Source organism: Coregonus lavaretus, assembly GCF_964263955.1.
Source record: "Coregonus lavaretus genome assembly, chromosome: 11".
In the NCBI taxonomy this organism is placed as follows: Eukaryota; Metazoa; Chordata; class Actinopteri; order Salmoniformes; family Salmonidae; genus Coregonus; species Coregonus lavaretus.
Genome location: NC_139998.1, coordinates 45,906,881 through 45,927,252, shown reverse-complemented (window position 1 = coordinate 45,927,252; position 20,372 = coordinate 45,906,881). Strand labels below are relative to the sequence as shown.

General features: G+C 41.6%; 2 protein-coding genes across 3 annotated transcripts; both read left to right on the top strand.

The window, feature by feature from the left end:
• Nucleotides 1-925: 925 nt before the first annotated feature.
• On the top strand, nucleotides 926-5,455 carry smim7 (small integral membrane protein 7). Its single transcript, XM_084172365.1, has 5 exons — nucleotides 926-1,203; nucleotides 1,576-1,617; nucleotides 3,708-3,763; nucleotides 4,385-4,475; nucleotides 4,893-5,455. Exons 1-5 carry the CDS (start codon nucleotides 1,178-1,180, stop codon nucleotides 4,906-4,908), a joined length of 231 nt encoding a protein of 76 aa, XP_084028491.1. The 5' UTR covers nucleotides 926-1,177; the 3' UTR covers nucleotides 4,909-5,455.
• A 1,585-nt stretch (nucleotides 5,456-7,040) lies between these two features.
• On the top strand, nucleotides 7,041-19,989 carry LOC311137765 (mediator of RNA polymerase II transcription subunit 26). 2 transcript variants are annotated; one of them, XM_084172350.1, is made up of 3 exons: nucleotides 7,041-7,443; nucleotides 15,647-15,724; nucleotides 15,827-19,989. In XM_084172350.1, the coding sequence occupies exons 1-3, from the start codon at nucleotides 7,372-7,374 to the stop codon at nucleotides 17,486-17,488; spliced, it is 1,812 nt and encodes a 603-aa protein (XP_084028476.1). In that variant the 5' UTR covers nucleotides 7,041-7,371; the 3' UTR covers nucleotides 17,489-19,989. The 2 variants fall into 2 exon arrangements, with proteins under 2 accessions (XP_084028476.1, XP_084028477.1); XM_084172351.1 differs by having other exon boundaries at nucleotides 7,137-7,443; nucleotides 15,650-15,724.
• Nucleotides 19,990-20,372: the final 383 nt, after the last annotated feature.

The window sequence follows — 20,372 nt, the reverse complement described above, 5'->3', positions numbered from 1 at the left end:
AGAGGGTGAGGTCAAAAGAGGAAAGGAGTGGAAAGAAGGAGGCAGAGAGAAATGAGTCAAAGGCAGATGTAGGGAGGTTAAAGTCGCCCAGAACTGTGAGGGGTGAGCCATCCTCAGGAAAGGAACTTATCAAGGCGTCAAGCTCATTGATGAACTCTCCAAGGGAACCTGGAGGGCGATAAATGACAAGGATGTTAAGCTTGAATGGGCTAGTGACAGCATGGAATTCAAATGAGGAGATAGACAGATGGGTCAGGGGAAAAAGAGAGAATGTCCACTTGGGAGAGATGAGGATTCCTGTGCCACCGCCGCACTGACCAGATGCTCTTGGGGTATGCGAGAACACATGATCAGACGAGGAAAGAGCAGTAGGAGTAGCACTGTTTTCTGTGGTAATCCATGTTTCCGTCAGCGCCAAGAAGTCGAGGGACTGGAGGGTAGCATAGGCTGAGATGAACTCTGCCTTGTTGCCAGCAGAACGGCAGTTCCAGAGGCTGCCGGAGACCTGGAACTCCACGTGGGTCGTGCGCGCAGGGACCACCAGATTAGAGTGGCAGCAGCCACGCGGTGTGAAGTGTTTGTATGGCCTGTGCAGAGAGGAGAGAACAGGGATAGACAGACACATAGTTGACAGGCTACAGAAAAGGCTAAAATAATGCTAAGGAGATCGGAATGAAATGAACTAAACATCTGGGAAAGCGAGAGAGCGGGGCCTCCCTCACTTACGTGTCACTGAAACACTCAAATATAACTCTCCCAACTTCCACTTTAGAAATTAATTGTTGTAAACTACAGCGGTTCAATGTTTTCTAGGAACAGACTCCAACTTAGTTTATTCAGCTAGCTAACTTGGTACAGTAGACAACCCTCACCTGGTTGTCTAGGTCTGAAAGAAGAAGAAGAAGAAGAAGAAGAAGAAGAAGAAGAAGAAGAAGAAGAAGAAGAAGAAGAAGAAGAAGAAGAAGAAGAAGAAGAAGAAGAAAAACGCAGACACTAGGCCCTCCATGGAATGAGTTTGACACCACTGCCCAACGTGATCGATCATATTTCTAATGTGGCTACCTATCCGTTTCAAAACGTTTTTTCTCTACTGAACACAACCCAGGGTTTCCCTTCAGCCATTCGACAATCTTTTGATGACGTTTACGGAAGTTAAAGCGCCTCTGATGTGGACAAAATGATCGGGGATCTCTTGATATTCGGGTAATGTTCGCCTTTTTTTATTATGAAACAAAACAAACAAACGACTTAATGAAGAGATTAATGCTATTTGAAAAACCAGGAAATGTGATGTTAAGCAATAGTGGTATTTTGTTTCAACCAGCCAGTGTGTAGTTTAATTGTTGTTCTTAGCAAGCTAACTAACGTAGCAGGCAGAAAAGAAAGCTAGCTATTACCACCTACGCCTGTGTGGCTGAGCAAGCCTAGTTAGCTACTTTCTTTGCCAGCTCATTAACGTTAGCTAGTTACAGTAGCCCAGTTGACTTGCTTAGTGCCAAAATTGGAGTTCGGTGCCATGTCATGTGCTATATTAGAAGTGATCATTTCTAACTATTTCTGTGTCCTCCTTTTTAGGACGTTACTCATGAATGCTGGTGCTGTGTTAAACTTCAAACTGTGAGTATGATACAATTTGAGTCTTGCCCTGAAGCAGTGGCGGTTCTAGACACATTTTACTAGGGGGGCCAAGGAGGGGCCAGTGTTTAATCAGGGGGGCACACATAAAAAAACTGGCAACACATGATATTCAAAGATTATAAACTTTATTTTACTTTAAAATCATATGACATTTATTATAACACGTATTTTGTACAAGAGTGCAGATGCAAGAGAGATAGTGCCATAAAAATGAAAAAATAAAAAAATAAAAATAAAATAAAAAGTACAGGGTACAAATACAGGGTTCATATTCAATGTGAACAAAACTCCAGGATACAACAAAGGGTACAACAATGTGCCATTTCCTATTTATGGAAGCCCCACTACTGTGGACAGTTGATTCCACATTTTGTTTTAAGAAAGAAAACTTTCTGAGTGATTTATAAACAAAACACACTACCCTGTATCCATTTAGGTAAAATAAACCAAATCAGAAAAGAAATTCAATTCAAAGAGGCTTTACTAGCATGACCATATTGACATACAGTATTGCTAAAGCACATAAACAGGGAAACGTGTTACACATTAACATCCAGTAGTCCAATAGGATGCAGACAATAAACATTAAGTTAACATTCGTTTAAAAGCAACAATCATGTCAACACAATGTAGCAATATGAACAACACTGATGGATATCAGCAACAACATGAAAACAAGAATATTACAGGTGTCTGTGTGTGTGTGTGTGTGTGTGTGTGTGTGTGTGTGTGTGTGTGTGTCTGTGTCTTTGTGTACTTCACTGTCAGTTGATGAGCAGGTGTACAAAAAAAGGCTTTACAACATATATGGGCAAGTCCATTTAGGACAGCACATTTCCACCATAGTTCACATTAGGAAAAAATGACAGCATGAATGCTCACTAAACAAACATATACTACATATACCTTTTTATACACATTTTTTTTCAGTAATTTTTTAAGAGTGAAAGGGAAGTAAGCAATCGCTCATCATAGGATCATACATATTTCAGTTACAATATTAGTTACAATATTAGTGTTAGTTAGATCATCATGTCAAAGCTGGACCTGCAAAGTCTGAACGACACAAGTGTGCAATGATTGGAGTGATTTTGTTTCTTTTTTTTCTTGCTTTGCTTGTTTTCAAAAGGAAAAATCATAGTTGGTAAAAAATAAAATAAACTTTCGTTGAAAGGTATCACACTGTATAATTTACAAATATCTAAAGAGGTTTAGTGGATGCCATAAAACATCTGTGGAGCTTGAAGATTTGTAGTACATAGATGTTTGGCAGAGATAATTCAAAAGAATAAAATCATAAACTCTATTTAACTTTTTTGTTTGCTGGGGCAAAAAATGACTTTATGTCCCTTCCTCGTTTCATGATAACTATTAGAAGAAGAAAAAACGTAGGGGCATGCATTACATTTTGTTACCTAACCATCCCTCCCTACTTAACACTGGCAGATAACCTGTTGATTACTTTACTAAAAATGTATTTGTTATCGCGATGCAACAGCCAAGACGGATGAAGTTACGTGGTTAACATCACAACATTGTGTAGACCTAGCAAGGATAGCCTACTAACATTTGGATATTTGCTTCTGCTTCGATGAGTTTGCTTAGATATGATTACATTTCTAAACAAATCGAGACCAGACATTTAAAAACTTGATTTGATTTATGTGTGAGGAACAAAACGAACATGTAGGCTATGTGCAAGAACAACAAGTCACTTATGATATTAAATCGTTTTGCTTACCTTCGACCTTCGGGTGCGCCACTCTAATTTACCCGTGTAGAACGTTGCCGTGTAGAGCGTTGCATTAGTTCCGCTTTTGGCGCTCGCGTGTAAAATAGTTATAAATTCATAATTTTTTATTTGGTCAGCACGGGGGGGCCACAGGGGTGGCCAGGGACATTTCCAGGGAGGCACGGGCCTCCCCCGGCCTCCGTGTAAAACCGCCACTGCCCTGAAGACATTGTGCTGGTTGTGCATGCTAACACTAGTAACAGCCAATATTGCTGGACCCCATATTATTTTTACTAGCTCATCAATACAAGACAAACAACACTGTCCTCTATTACAGAAAGAGAAAGGAGTCACATGGAGGATTTGGAGATGAACCTCGTGGACCAACTACAGGTGTGTGATACATGATGGTGCATTAAAAACCTCACCCCAGAAAACTTCACAGGGTAACTATCCATGAAAAAGTAGGGACACTCAAGAAGTCTGCATTGAGATAGATCATCTATTTTTCAAGAACATTAGGCTGTAGGCAGATATGGCTGATGTTTATGCTTTGTTTGTACACCTTCCTCTGAGCCTTTGAGTTGGTCTGAAGCACAATTGGTACACTCCATTGCATGATGGACATCAGCCCAATATTGGACTAAAGGCGCCTAACCTTACTCCTTATAGTACAAGAACCTTACATGTTCTCTTTAGAGGTGAATTGGCTCTTGCAGCCAAAACAGCCAAATACTCCATCTAAACGTGAATTGATTCTCAATTGCTGTATGGTTCTAGACACATAAAGCCCTCTACTTTCATATCACATCAAATTAATTTCACAAATGCAAAATATACTTACTGTTTTAACAGTTGCATCCAACAGTATTTTTCAGTGACAACACGTTTGTGGCGTCAGTCTTCCGTTTACAAGGTAGTTAGCATCGACGAATGGGCTAGATGGACAGGTCCATGAACACACAATGAAGCTCTCTATAGATCTGAAATGATGTCATGGCGTATTTGTTTTAGGTGACAACATCAGGGAGTTCCTCCTGAGTCTACGATACTTCCGGATCTTCATTGCCTTATGGAACATCTTCATGATGTTTTGCATGATTCTGTAAGTATCTGCCATCTTGTAGAGGGTAATCTATTTAAGCAATAAGGCCCGAGGGGGTGTGGTATGAGACCAATATACCATGGCTAAGGGCTGTTCTTAAGCACGACGCAACGCGGAGTGCCTGGATACAGCCCTTAGCCTTGGTATATTGGCCATATGCCACAAATCCCCAAGGTGCCTTATTGCTATTATAAACTGGTTACCAACGTAATTACAAGAGTAAAAATAAATGTTTTGTCATACCTGTGGTATATAGTCTGATATACCACGGCTTTCAGCCAATCAGCATTCAGGGCTTGAACCACCCAGTTTATAATAGTACTTTTCACACTGGGGTGCTTCTGTGCCTCAAAAGGTATACCCCATATTGACTATAATGTATTGTGAATTTATTGCCCATGTCTATTACACTTACAGATTGTTTGGATCGTGATCAACTTTGTTGTTGGATTGGGGACCCCTGCAACATCAAAAAAACACACTAAATATTCAATCTTTTTCGAGTTGAGATTCTTTGATGGGTTGCTCATGTCAGATCCTGCGACCCACGACCATTCTTTGCAGTTACCTTGTATGTATTTATATATCTCAATGTCTTGCCTGTACTTTTCAGTAAGAAGATTATTCTGCACAATATAACACTTATTCCTACATGTAGAGATTTGGACCTCCTTGTTTATTCAACTTCGAATATACGAAACATTGGAGTCTTGGCTGTTTTCTTCATACTTTTCAGTTCCTTTCAGGCTTTTACTATCTTATTTGAGTTGCTGACCTGTGTTTTATGGTCCTCATTTTCTTCTAAAACTTGTGAATACAATGAGAAAATATGTAAATCCACAACCATTTTAGACGTTTGATGTTTGTCGTACATAGGCCTTCTGATGTTACCAGCAGTAAGACTTCATTTCATCATTGCTTTGTTGCATACTTTTGACTATAATCTAGTTCTGTATAATAAACCTTTACTCTGAAATGCACTTGATGTTTTCATCTTACCTTTTTCATTTCTTCTTTTCCTTTCCTATACTGGTATTTGAGTAGTGTTTCAGTGGTTCTCAACCTTATTTGGTTGCTGTACTTAATCGTGCACTGTTTAACACACACACACTCACTCACCTGTGTAAGCATGTCAAACATTTGTGCATTAAGACTTGATTCATCAATTAAATTAATGTGCATAGGCCTATATAGGCTACAGCTTTGACATTTTATCAGAATGTATTTGTTGGGCTCTACTGTTCATGCTAAATGTATTCAATTGAGACCTACAAAATGTTTAGTCTCAGACTAGACTTAACATAGTAAACGTAAATCCGTGACACTCATTAGATATGTTACGTTTGGTATGGTTACAGAAGACAGAAGGTTACTTAAGGCAAAAATGAAAGGAGGGTGGTTGGTCGGGTGTATAACGCAAACGTCTAGCAACCCAAAGGTTCCATGTTTGAATCTCATCACAGACAACTTAAGCATTTTAGCTAATTAGCAACTCTGCAACTATACTGAACAAAAATATAAATGCGACAATTTCAACGATTTTATTGAGTTACAGTTCATATAAGGAAATCAGTCAATATAAATAAATTCATTAGGCCCTAATTTGCAGGGCTGCAAAAATATAAACGCAACATGTAAAGTGTTGGTCCCATGTTTCATGAGCTGAAATGAAAGATCCCAGAAATGTTCCATATGCACAAAAAGCTTCTCTCAAATGTTGTGCACAAATTTGTTTACATCCTTGTTAGTGAGCATTTCTCCTTTGCCAAGATAATTAATCCACATGACCGGTGTGGCATATCAAGAATCTGATTAAACAGCATGATCATTACACAGGTGCACCTTGTTCTGGGGACAATAAAAGGCCACTCTAAAATGTGCAGTTTAGTCACACAACACAATGCCACAGATGTCTCAAGTTTTGAGGGAGCGTGCAATTGGCATGCTGACTGCAGGTATGTCTACCAGAGCTGTTGCCAGAGAATTGAATGTTAATTTCTCTACCATAAGCCACCTCCAACATCGTTTTAGAGAATTTGGCAGTACGTCCAACCTGTCTCACAAACGCAGACCACATGTAACCACGCCAGACCAGGACCTCCACATCCGGCTTCTTCACCTGCTGGATCGTCTGAGACCAGCCACCCGGACAGCTGATGAAACTGAGGAGTAGTTCTGTCTGTAATAAAGCCCTTTTGTGGGGAAAAACTCATTCTGATTGGCTGGGGCTGGCTTCCCAGTGGGTGGGCCTATGCCCCTGCCCAGTCGTGAAATACATAGATTAAGGCCTAATGAATTTATTTCAATTGACTGATTTCCTTATGATGATCTGTAACTCAGTAAAATTGTTGAAATTGTTGCGTTTATATTTCTGTTCAGTATACATACAGAATAATACGAAATGCTCTGAGACCACGTTGTCCAGCTAGTGTTTGGTTACACATCCATAATGCAATATGACAACCCAGTAATGAAACTGAAGGTATTCAAAAATAATACCTGCTAATGTTGATACATTCACAGTCGATGGCAGTGTACGTGGTGACAACAACATCTGACGTTTCTGTGTTACAAAATTTCCCACCATGCACCAGGAGAGCGTTTTTCAACAGCAGAGAAATCGATGTTGAAAGACCACTGCCACAGCGTTGGGTACTGCCGAAGAGGCAGTCGGACACATGAGTATTTGGACGATCCTTTATCTGGAGATAGTTATTCATTGCGAAATACATGAATACACCTGGACAAACAATAAAGCGCCATAGAATATGGGGCTTTATTTACTAGCACATATCCCGAAAGGCCTGTGAGTGTCTGTAAGTCACCCACCCGTCTTTTCGGAGGATTCCTCTCCCCTGTCAAACGTTACTGTACTGATCCGCACCACTGCCAGGCAATGACAGCGGCTACGGCAACTCCGCAGCAGATGAGAGACCGGCTGATGCAGGCCATCGATGGCCAAAGCAATGTGAGTTAACGTAATGTTTCAACCAATTTTAAGTGCCTGTTCCCACAATTGCAATGGTTCCCTATTGTGAAGTTTTATGACAAACGTCGACATCTAACGTTAGCTAACTACAGTAGCTAGCTAGTTAACGTTATCTGAGCCAGTGTGGTAGCCTGCTAGCTGACGCGCGTTAGTTAGCTGGAAGCCTGCTAGCTAAATCTAAGAGTTTGTTAGATGAGCTAAGTAAATACTAGTTACTAAGATAGTTAATTAGCTGTGTAGTAGGTAGTTAGCTAAACACACTGGACTCTGGACTGTCCCCCAGCATCTTGATAGCCTCGTATAAACAATACCGCTGTGTTGCTAGCGAACTATTCGTGTAAGCTCGCGAGATCAGGCGGCTTGCAAGGCTAGCATGTTGACATATTCGGTTCTCAACCAATAGTATAAATCAATCAATGTTCTCAACCGTTATTATAATTCAGTGTTTTCAACCTGTCTCAGTTATGCTATTAAAACTAACTAGCTGCCTACCTGTCATTTAGCACAGCTAGCTAGTTCGTTTTGACATTCGAAGCTTAATGTTAGCTAACTAGAAAGCAAGCTAACTACACTGAACAAAAATATAAAGACAACATGTAAAGTGTTGGTCCCATGTTTCATGAGCTGAAATAAAAGATCCCAGAAATGTTCCATACCCACAAAAAGCTTATTTCTCTCAAATGTTGTGCACAAATTTGTTTACATCCCTGTTAGTGAGCATTTCACCTTTGCCAAGATAATCCATCCATCTGACAGGTGTGGCATATCAAGAAGCTGATTAAACAGCTTGATCATTACACAGGTGCAACTTGTGCTAGGGACATTAAAAGGGCATTTTAAAATGTGCAGTTTTGTCACACAGCACAATGCCACAGATGTCTCAAGTTTTGAGGGAGCATGCAATTGGCATGCTGACTGCAGGAATGTCCACCAGAACTGTTGCCAGAGAATTGAATGTTCATTTTTATACCATAAGCCGCCTCTAACGTCATTTTAGAGAATGTGACAGTACGTCCAACTGGCCTCACAACCGCAGACCACGTGTATGGCGCCGTGTGGGAGAGCGGTTTGCTTATGTCAATGTTGTGAAGACCGTGCCCATGGTGGGGTTATGGTATGGGCAGGCAGGCATAAGCTACGGACAACGAACACAATTGCATTTTATCGATGACAATTTGAATGCTCAAAAATACCATGACGAGATCCTGAGGCCCATTGTGAGGCCCATTTTTTTTTTTTTATGGTATCTGTGACCAACTGATGCATATCTGTATTCCCAGTCATGTGAAATCCATAGATTAGGGCTTAATGAATTTATTTCAATTGACTGATTTCCTCAAATGAACTTTAACTCAGTAAAATCAATGAAATTGTTGCATGTTGCGTTTCTTTTTGTTCAGTATAGTTAGATGTTGGGAACAGTACTGTTGCTTAAGTTGCCACTTAACTGGAGTTTAGTCCGCTACCCTTTTACTGACTTAAGTTAGGACCAAGCAGACTGGTGAGTGTGGACATCCAGCTAGTGCTGCTTACTAGGCACTGCAGCTAGCTAACCAGCTAACTAAGTAGAAGAATGACCTGACCTTAACCTAGCACCAACGTCAGCAATGCCTTTGGTAATCACATATAATGTAGACCCATGGGGCGGTGCACAATTGGCCCAGCGTCGTCCAGAGTAGGGGAGGGAATGGCCAGCAGGGATGTAGCTCAGTTGGTAGAGCATGGCGTTTGCAACACCAGGGTTGTGGGTTCGATTCCCATGGGGGGCCAGTATGAAAAAAATTAAATAATGTATGCACTCACTAACTGTAAGTCGCTCTGGATAAGAGTGTCTGCTAAATGACTAAAATGTAAATGTTAATGTAATTAGCTACCTGTAGCATTCACACCTACAGTCACAGTGATTAGGCCTATTACCCAGTAAAGAGAATTTGACAGACAGACAAGAATGTTTAAATTGAAAGGGCACAAAACACATATTCAGCACAGCCAGACTTGGATCAGTTTGTATTGTAGGCTTAGTATGGGTGCCATCAGTCACAAAGGCCCAACTACTTGTATGTTCATTATGTGATTAACGAAGTGTTCTCATGAAAGAAATGGCTGAGGCAACCAAAAGTGTTGTTTAAGTGACAACACATTACAAGGCTGCTTGCCAAGTCTGTTGGTCAAGACTTGTTGCCTACGGTCTGTAGCCTACCTGTCATCATAGGCATTAGTGCTGAGCAATTTAGTGCTTTTTGAAGTCGGTTCGATTAAAAAATATATATCACGTATTTCTGTTTAACATTATTTTGTACATGCATTATGAAATAATAACATTAAATGATAAGAGCTTTTTAATGTAAATTCCAAAGCCAAAAATAGTGAAAATGAAAATATTGCATTGTCTATGTCAGGTCTACATAGAAAAATAGGAAATTACTATGAAATAATAAAATATTTCAGTTGTGTATATTACTTCGTTTTATTTGATTTTATTATTTTTCATTCCTTAAAGTAATCTCTTCTCGGCTCAGGCAGTAGCAGCCAGCCAGCCAGACAACCATACTGTACTGTCTAAGTACTGTATGCTGCAGAGATGTCAGACCATAATTTTACTAGTTTTTCAAAGTAGATAAGGCATACTTTCACCAGTTGTGTAAAGTACTACTTAAGTAGTTTTTTGGGGTATCTGTACTTTACTTTACTATTTATATTTTTGACAATTTTTACTTCACTACATTCCTAAAGAAAATAATGTACTTTTTACTCCATACATTTTCCCTGACACCCAAAAGTACTTGTTACATTTTGAATGCTTAGCGGGACAGGAAAATGGTCCAATTCACACACTTATTAAGAGAACATCTCTACTGCCTCTGATCTGGCGGACTCACTAAACATAAATGCTTCATTTGTAAATTATGCCTGAGTGTTGGAGCGTGTCCCTGGCTATCCATAATTTAAAAAACACATTGTGCTGTCAGGTGTGCTTAATATAAGGAATTTGAAATCATTTATACTTTTACTTTTGATACTTAAGTATATTTAAAACCAAATACTTTTAGATTTTTACTCAAGTAGTATTTTACTGGGTGAATTTTACTTGAGTTATTTTCTATTAAGTTAACTTTACATTTACTCAAGTATGATAATTGGGTACTTTTTCCACAACTGACTTTCACGAACTGTCTCTATCCCTCTCTCGTCGTAGTGTTGTGTACATTCCGCTCTCATGCGGCGGTGTTTGCGGTCTGTGTGTATCTTACCTAACGGAGCAGGCGTAAAAGTGTATTTACTTTGAGCCGGAAAAGAACAGCCGCAATGGATTATTGCCATTGTAGTTAATTACCACGTTTGTGCGCTGAACTAGGTTGAATATTTGCTTATGGAAAACTACAACTCCCATCAGCCCAGCGTCTCATATCTTGACTTTAATTTTTCTCGTGAACGAGAAACGGGGTCATGGCTAGAAGGGATTCCAGCTTTTGTCAAATTAACGTCATATTTTACTTTTCGCAGCAGGTTAGAATAATTAGGTCAAGGTTAGGAAAAGGTTTAGGGTTAGCTCAAATACAAACACTTCAATTTTTGACGTTACTTTGACAAAATACAAACATTTCAAATTTTGACGTTACTTTGACAAAAGCTGGAGTCTTTCTAGCCATATCTGAGAAACGGCGTGAGCAAAAAACGAACTAAATGGAATTGAAGTTATTGAACCATTGTTGGTCAATTATTTGTTTCAGTGCTCCTGGTCTAAGCGCAGTGGTCTAAGGCACTGCATCGCAGTGCTAACTGTGCCACTAGGAGAGCTAACTGTGGAGAGCTAACTGTGCTCTCCTGGTTCGAATCCAGGCTCTGTCGCAGCCGGCCGCGACCGGGAGACTCATGGGCGGCGCACAATTGGCCCAGCGTCGTCCAGGGTATTATTATTATTATTTTTATTTTTATTTGTTCACCTTTATTTAACCAGGTAAGCCAGTTGAGAACAGGTTCTCATTTACAACTGCGACCTGGCCAAGATAAAGCAAAGCAGTGCAATAAAAACAACACAGAGTTACATATGGGGTAAAGAACATAAAGTCAAAAATACAACAGAAAATATATATACAGTGTGTGCAAATGTAGCAAGTTATGGAGGTAAGGCAATAAATAGGCTATAGTGCAAAATAATTACAATAGTATTAACACTGGAATGCTAGATGTGCAAGAGATTATATGCAAATAGAGATACTGGGGTGCAAAAGAGCAAAATAAATAACAATATAGGGATGAGGTAGTTGGGTGGGCTAATTTCAGATGGGCTGTGTACAGGTGCAGTGATCGGTAAGGTGCTCTGACAACTGATGCTTAAAGTTATTGAGGGAGATAAGAGTCTCCAGCTTCAGAGATTTTTGCAATTCGTTCCAGTCATTGGCAGCAGAGAACTGGAAGGAATGGCGGCCAAAGGAGGTGTTGGCTTTGGGAATGACCAGTGAGATATACCTGCTGGAGCGCAGACTACGGGTGGGTGCTGCTATGGTGACCAATGAGCTAAGCTAAGGCAGGGATTTGCCTAGCAGTGATTTATAGATGGCCTGGAGCCAGTGGGTTTGACGACGAACATGTAGTGAGGACCAGCCAACAAGAGCGTACAGGTCACAGTGGTGGGTAGTGTATGGGGCTTTGGAGACAAAACGGATGGCACTGTGATAGACTACATCCAATTTGCTGAGTAGAGTGTTGGAGGCTATTTTGTAAATGACATCGCCGAAGTCAAGGATCGGTAGGATAGTCAGTTTTACGAGGGCATGTTTGGCAGCATGAGTGAAGGAGGCTTTGTTGCGAAATAGGAAGCCGATTCTAGATTTAACTTTGGATTGGAGATTCTTTATGTGAGTCTGGAAGTTGAGTTTACAGTCTAACCAGACACCTAGGTATTTGTAGTTGTCCACATACTCTAGGTCAGACCCGTCGAGAGTGGTGATTCTAGTCGGGTGGGCGGGTGCCAGCAGCGTTCGATTGAAAAGCATGCATTTAGTTTTACTAGTGTTTAAGAGCAGTTGGAGGCTACTGAAGGAGTGTTGTATGGCATTGAAGCTCGTTTGGAGGTTTGTTAACAGTGTCCAATGAAGGGCCAGATGTATACAAAATGGTGTCATCTGCGTAGAGGTGGATCTGAGAGTCACCAGCAGCAAGAGCGACATCATTGATATACACGGAGAAAAGTGTCGGCCCAAGAATTGAACCCTGTGGCACCCCCATAGAGACTGCCATAGGTCCAGACAACAGGCCCTCCGATTTGACACACTGAACTCTATCTGAGAAGTAGTTGGTGAACCAGGCGAGGCAGTCATTTGAGAAACCAAGGCTATTTAGTCTGCCAATAAGAATGCGGTGGTTGACAGAGTCGAAAGCCTTGGCCAGGTCGATGAAGACGGCTGCACAGTACTGTCTATTATCAATCGCGGTTATAATATCGTTTAGGACCTTGAGCGTGGCTGAAGTGCACCCATGACCAGCTCGGAAACCGGATTGCATAGCGGAGAAGGTACGGTGGTATTCGAAATGGTCGGTGATCTGTTTGTTAACTTGGCTTTCAAATACTTTCGAAAGGCAGGGCAGGATGGATATAGGTCTGTAGCAGTTTGGATCTAGAGTGTCACCCCCTTTGAAGAGGGGGATGACCGCGGCAGCTTTCCAATCTCTGGGGATCTCAGACGTTATGAAAGAGAGGTTGAACAGACTAGTAATAGGGGTTGCGACAATTTCGGCGGCTAGTTTTAGAAAGAAAGGGTCCAGATTGTCTAGCCCAGCTGATTTGTAGGGGTCCAGATTTTGCAGCGCTTTCAAAACATCAGCTGTCTGAATTTGTGTGAAGGAGAAGCGGGGGGGGGGCATGGGCAAGTTGCAGCAGAGGGTGCAGAGTTGGTGGCCGGGGTAGTGGTAGCCAGATGGAAAGCATGGCCAGCTGTAGCAAAATGCTTGTTGAAATTCTCGATTATTGTAGATTTATCGGTGGTGATAGTGTTTCCTAGCCTCAGTGCAGTGGGCAGCTGGGAGGAAGTGCTCTTATTCTCCATGGACTTTACAGTGTCCCAAAACTTTTTGGAGTTAGTGCTACAGGATGCAAATTTCTGTTTGAAAAAGTTAGCCTTTGCTTTCCTGACTGCTTGTGTATATTGGTTCCTAACTTCCCTGAAAAGTTGCATATCGCGGGGGCTATTTGATGCTAATGCTGTACGCCACAGGATGTTTTTGTGCTGGTCAAGGGCAGTCAAGTCTGAGGAGAACCAGGGGCTATATCGGTTCTTAGTTCTGTATTTTTTGAATGGGGCATGTTTATTTAAGATTGAGAGGAAATTACTTTTAAGGAACAACCAGGCATCCTCTACTGACGGAATGAGATCTATATCCATCCAGGATACCTGGGCCAGGTCAATTAGGAAGGCCTGCTCGCTAAAGTGTTTTAGGGAGCGTTTGACAGTGATGAGGGGTGGTCGTTTGACCGCGGACCCGTTACGGACGCAGGCAGTAAGGCAGTGATCGCTGAGATCCTGGTTGAAGACAGCTGAGGTGTATTTAGAGGGTATGTTAGTCAGGATGATATCTATGAGGGTACCCATGTTTACGGATTTAGGGTTGTACCTGGTAGGTTCGTTGATAATTTGCGTGAGGTTGAGGGCATCTAGTTTGGATTGTAGGATGGCTGGGGGATTAAGCATATCCCAATTTAGGTCACCAAACAGTACGAACTCTGAGGATAAATGGGGGGCAATCAATTCACATATGGTGTCCAGGGCATAGCTGGGGGCTGAGGGGGGTCTGTAGCAAGGGAAGAGAATGGACGGGAAGGGAGGGAATGGCCGGCAGGGATGTAGCTCAGTTGATAGGGCATGGCGTTTGCAACGCCAGGGTTGTGGGTTTGATTCCCACAGGGGGCCAGTATAGAAAAAACATGTATTCACTAACTGTAAGTCGCTCTGGATAAGAGCGTCTGCTAAATGACTAAAATGTAAATGTAATGATAACCGAACCCCCCCCCCCCCCCCCCCTAAAATGTTGGTTAATCACTCAGCACTAATAGTCATACACTGCTGAAAATAACCTCTCTCTGCCAAGGCTTACAGCATAATATTCATTGAGCCAATTCAGAGCACAGATTTGATCTGTTTTTATTTTATATATATATATATATATATATACTGAAATGGTGTATAAACACTTTTAGTTGAACTTGAACAGATCTTGCACAAAACCCCCTTATTGATGAGCCAAGTTTTTTGAAAATTAATAAACCTAGCCAGTCAGATTTAGTGGATTGGGTAAGATTCGCCTAATAATGCACCTTACTGGTATGACTAGAATGGCTAACATTTGCATGTATATTCTCAGTTTTGTCATCTCAAACTGCTATCGGTTTACATCCCCGGTACAGGTGCACATCTGAAAGTCCATTCAAATTTAGCTATATGCTGTTGTCGTCCACATTTTGCAGGGGAAATCGCTGTGGGGTGCTAATCTGAATAACAGCCGTTTGTATTTGATAATCAACAAAAGTAAATTCATCAGTGAGAATTCTGTTATACAGAGATGGCTACACCATGGACATCTTGATAGGCTACTGACAGACTACTATTTGCATTGTACAAGTGGTTTTGGCTGTGTAGGCTAATGTTTGGGGGGGGGGGGGGGGGGGTACATCCATACATCCATTGATCTGAGGAACCGATCCGTTAGGCATCATCTATTTTTGTTCGTTTTTTTTAAGAAACTCAGTCCAGCTTTCAACATACTCTTGAAAGTTGTAATAGTAAAATGCACAAGGTGCAATTTCGAAATTAGGTAGTGTATCATTAGTTTTCCTCTTGTCATGTCAGTCGAGTACCCCCAACAGTACACATTTTTATTGTAACCCTGGACAAGCACACCTAATTCAACTTGACAAATAATCATCAAGCCCTCAAAGAGTTGAATGAGGTGTGTTTGTCAATGGCTACAACGAAACTGTGTACTGTTGGGGGTAATCGAGGACCAGGGTGGGGAAACACTGCCTTAGATGGCTATTTATAACTTATCAGAAATGTCCAGATCAACAAATCAATCAACAAATATCCAAATGTCTCATCTGTCTTTGTAAAGAGTAATTGAGGGTTTTCCTCTGGCCATTTTATGTCTTTCTTTATTAGTTTAACATGATTTGATGTTTACTTTCCAGCAGATCTGCAACATGGTGGCTGTAATGGAGGTCATTTCCTATTTGGAGAAATATCCCATCACCAAGGAAGCACTTGAGGTAGGTAACGCTAGGGGCAAATATGCATATGTGTCAGCTCTTGGAAATATATGTTGTAAAGATGGGGTTTGTACTAAAAAAACCTTCCTGTTCTTCCTCAAGGAAACCCGCCTTGGCAAGCTGATCAATGACGTAAGGAAAAAGACAAAGGATGAGGATCTCGCCAAGCGTGCAAAGAAGCTCCTGCGCACCTGGCAGAAGCTAATTGAGCCTGGGCAGAGTGAGTCACTATCCAAGGCGTATATGGGTCCGCCAGGCGCTGCCAACGGTGGTATGCATCCATGCCGGACGGACGTCTCCCCTCCAGCTACCATCCCACCTTCAGGTAAAATGGTTCCGGAGCTCAAGAGTAGAAATGACTTCAACAACCGTTACTCCCCCAAAGCGGAAAAGTCGGGCAACCGAAAACGCAAGGTGGAGCAGAGGGACAGACATCACATACCAGTGAAAATCTCCAAAACAACCGCCTATGAAAGAACACAAAACTCACAACTGCCAACAAATGGAATTGGGGCAAGCTCTGAGGCTTTTACGGACACATTTGACCCTCATGCACATCTGAAATCAGACAAGGATGGTGCTGAGCATCTTGACATTGACAGGCTCAACAAAATCCCTGTCAACGCCGTCAAACCTCACCCTAGCTCACCGGGACTCGCCAAACCTCCTAGCACTTCCGCATTGCTCAAAACTGCTGTTTTGCAACAGCAGGGCAAAATGGACCTGGCTGTCTCAGGAGGGGGGCCGCATCAGCCCAAAAGCCCCCGCAGCAACTCGTATAGTCCCAGAAGTACGAAACAGGACACAGTAGTTAAACTGTCTACGCCCAAATCAACGACTCTACTGAGCCCTGCTCAGAGCCCCAGGGTTATGGACAGCTCTAGACTGGTGCCCTCTCCTTTGCGTTCTCCACAGCTTTTAACATCATGTATCCAGGGTTCCCTCACTGTTGGGCCTCTGCCTACAGAGTCCGCCCTTCATTGGGACGGACCATCAGACTTGGACCAACGTCTTCAGCAAAGTACCAGGAGACCCGACTCGCTGCACAACTCCAAAGCCTCGTCCCACAGTGAGGAGGTGAAGGCAGAGGGCGATGGTGCTGTCTCTAGCACAGAGAGAAAGAGAAAGAAATACAGGTCCAGAGACTATACAGTGAACTTGGGTGGGCAGCCCACGGAAGAGACCACAAAGCCATGTAGGTTAAAAGACCGTAGACTTACGTTTGACCCTGTAACAGGGCAGATCAAACCCTCGACCCACAAAGAGTTTTACCCGGAACAGGAGGCTACAGTGGCTCCGGTCACACCAGAACTTCCTCGGACAGAACTGCTCAAGCAGAACCAATGTGCACAGAATACCCCTGTTACTCCAAGTCCCTTTCAACAGACCAACTGGAAAGAGCTGTCGAGGAATGAAATCATCCAGTCCTACCTTAACCGTCAAAGCAATGTGCTCACATCGTCTGGGGCTCAAACCTCGGGGGCAAACTTTATGTCTGAGTACTTGAAACATGAGGAACATCATATCAAAGAGGGCAGAAAAAAACACATGCTGGTACCAAATATCCCTGAGACGGACTTACCAGGGGTGAGCCGAGAGGTCACAAACGAGGATCTCAACAGAATACACAAGGAGCACTGGCCTGGGGTGAACGGTTGCTATGACACAAAGGACAACTGGTATGATTGGACGGAGTGCATTTCCTTAGACTCACATGGGGATGAGAGCAAGCTGAACATCCTGCCATATGTCTGCCTGGACTGAGTTTAATGAGCTGTGGCTTCAAGAGGGAAAAATAGCACCTTCCTTGGCTGAGTGCAAAAAAGACAATTATCAATGGGAGAACCTGCTCACTCCTTTGCAGAGGTGGTGTAAGAGAGGCCCTGATTATTGTGCTGCTCCCATTAAAAGCAATCGCTGATCAGTGTTGGATGGGAGACAGATCAGCTGTAGCATCACTGAAGTTCTTTGAGTGGAATGGGTCCATGCATTGTCTGCCAAATGCTAAGAGTTTAAGGTGCCCAGTAACTTCAAGTATGGAACCTGTTTGGCAGGTACAAGCTGGCAAAGAGAATGAAACGTGTGGTTATATCAAGTATGCATTTATTTATCTCTACTTATTCTCTTCTTTATTTTGTTAGTTACATAAATGTGCAACAAACAAAAAAATCATCCACATCACTTATTCAATCAGTTCTGCTTGTCAGATAAGGTAAAACAGAGTTTTGCATATTTTCTCCAAAAAATAGTTTACAGTAGCAACATTCCATAACACCATAAAACTAGAATGGTTATTGCACCAACACTAACATCTTAATATACAGGGAAAAAATGACACATTATGGAAATGTGCGAGTTAATAGCATTTTCTTTATCTTTGCCTTTATTCCTGTTTCTAGGTAGTAAAATACACTACCGGTCAAAAGTTTTAAAACACCTACTCATTCAAGGGTTTTTCTTTATTTTGACTATTTTCTACATTGTAGAATAATAGTGAAGACATCAAAACTATTAAATAACTCCTATGGAATCATGTAGGAACCAAAAAAGTGTTAAACAAATTAAAATATATTTTATATTTGAGATTCTTCAAATAGCCACCCTTTGCCTTGATGACAGCTCTGCACACGCTTGGCATTCTCTCAATCAGCTTCATGAGGTAGTCACCTGGAATGCATTTCAATTAACAGGTGTGCCTTGTTAAAAGTTAATTTGTGGAATTTCTTTCCTTCTTAATGCGTTTGAGCCAATCAGTTGTGTTGCGATAAGGTAGGGGTGGTATACAGAAGATAGCCTTATTTGGTAAAAGACCAAGTAAATATTATGGCAAAAACCACTCAAATAAGCAAAGAGAAATGACAGTCCATCATTACTTTAAGACATGAAGGTCAGTTAAAACGGAACATTTCAAGAACTTTGAACGTTTCTTCAAGTGCAGTCGCAAAAACCATCAAGCGCTATGATAAACTGGCTCTCATGAGGACCGCCACAGGAATGGAAGACCCAGAGTTACCACTGATGCAGAGGATAAGTTCATTAGAGTTACCAGCCTCAGAAATTGCAGTCCAAATAAATGCTTCAGGGTTCAAGTAACAGACACATCTCAACTTCAACTGTTCAGAGGAAACTGTGTAAATCAGGCCTTCATGGTCAAATTGCTGCAAAGAAACCACTACTAAAGGACACCAATAAGAAGAAGACTTGCTTGGGCCAAGAAACACGAGCAATGGACATTAGACCGGTGGAAATTTGTCGTTTGGTCTCGAGTCCAAATTGGAGATGTTTGGTTCCAACCGCTGTGTCTTTGTGAGACGCGATGTGGGTGAACGGATGATCGCCGCATGTGCATTTCCCACCGTAAAGCATGGAGGAGGTGGTATGGTGTGGGGGTGCTTTGCTGGTGACACTGTCTGTGATTTATTTAGAATTTAACCAGCATGGCTACCACAGCATTCTGCAGCGATACGCCATCCCATCTTGTTTGGACTTAGTGGGACTATCATTTATTTTTCAACAGGACAATGACCCAACACACCTTCAGGCTGTGTAAGGGCTATTTTACCAAGAAGGAGAGTGATGGAGTGCTGCATCAGATGACCTGACCTCCACAATCCCCCGACCTCAACCAAATTGAGATGGTTTGGGATGAGTCGGACCGCAGAGTGAAGGAAAAGCAGCCAACAAGTGCTCAGCATATGTGGGAACTCCTTCAAGACTGTTGGAAAAGCATTCCAGGTGAAGCTGGTTGAGAGAATGCCAAGAGTGTGCAAAGCTGTCATCAAGGCAAATGGTGGCTATTTTGAAGAATCTCAAATATAAAATATATTTAGGTTTGTTTAACACTTTTTTTGGTTACTACATGATTCCATATGTGTTATTTCACAGTTTTGATGTCTTCACTATTATTCTACAATGTAGAAAACAGTAAAAAAGTATATAATACCCTTGAATGAGTAGGTGTTCTAAAACGTTTGACCGGTAGTATATATGAATTCTAATGGCAAAGCAGATGATGCTACAACATTGCAATTGTGAGGAAAAACTGAAAAATAAATTGTTTATATGCTGGAAATATACTTGTTACCATTCCTTTAGATATTGTTTGCCTTATGGAAAACAATGTTTTTCCTCAAACGGAGCCTTAGTGAATGTACAGAAATTTGCCTTTTGTGTTCAGGAATGCAGAAGAGAACATATTTGCTACTTAAGTCCTTTTTTTAAATGGACAAGTTGATACAGTATGTGTTAATAAAAAATACAAAAATGCATAAATTGTGAGTGTCTCTCCCTTTTAGTGGAACTGTGTGCCTCAGGACACACTTTCTTGTCTTTTTGCAAACATCTCAGTACAGACGAGCGCATCAGCAGTGGCTCTACTTTTAAACTCAATATCCACATTGTAAGCAGTAAAAGGAACTATTTTGAGCCCGTCTTTCTCAAAGTAGCCTACAACATACCTGTGACTTTAATGCGCTATCCAGATGAAAATTTTTGATAATTTCCCACGTTTCTGAGTCCCTGGTATAGAACGTCCTCTGGTGGAGGAGGACCTACTATCGCTGCACTACAGTTGGAAATGTTTAAGTTATGTTAGCCCCATAAAAAATATGCAAAATAAATACAAAAAATTGTATTCAGTAAATATCTA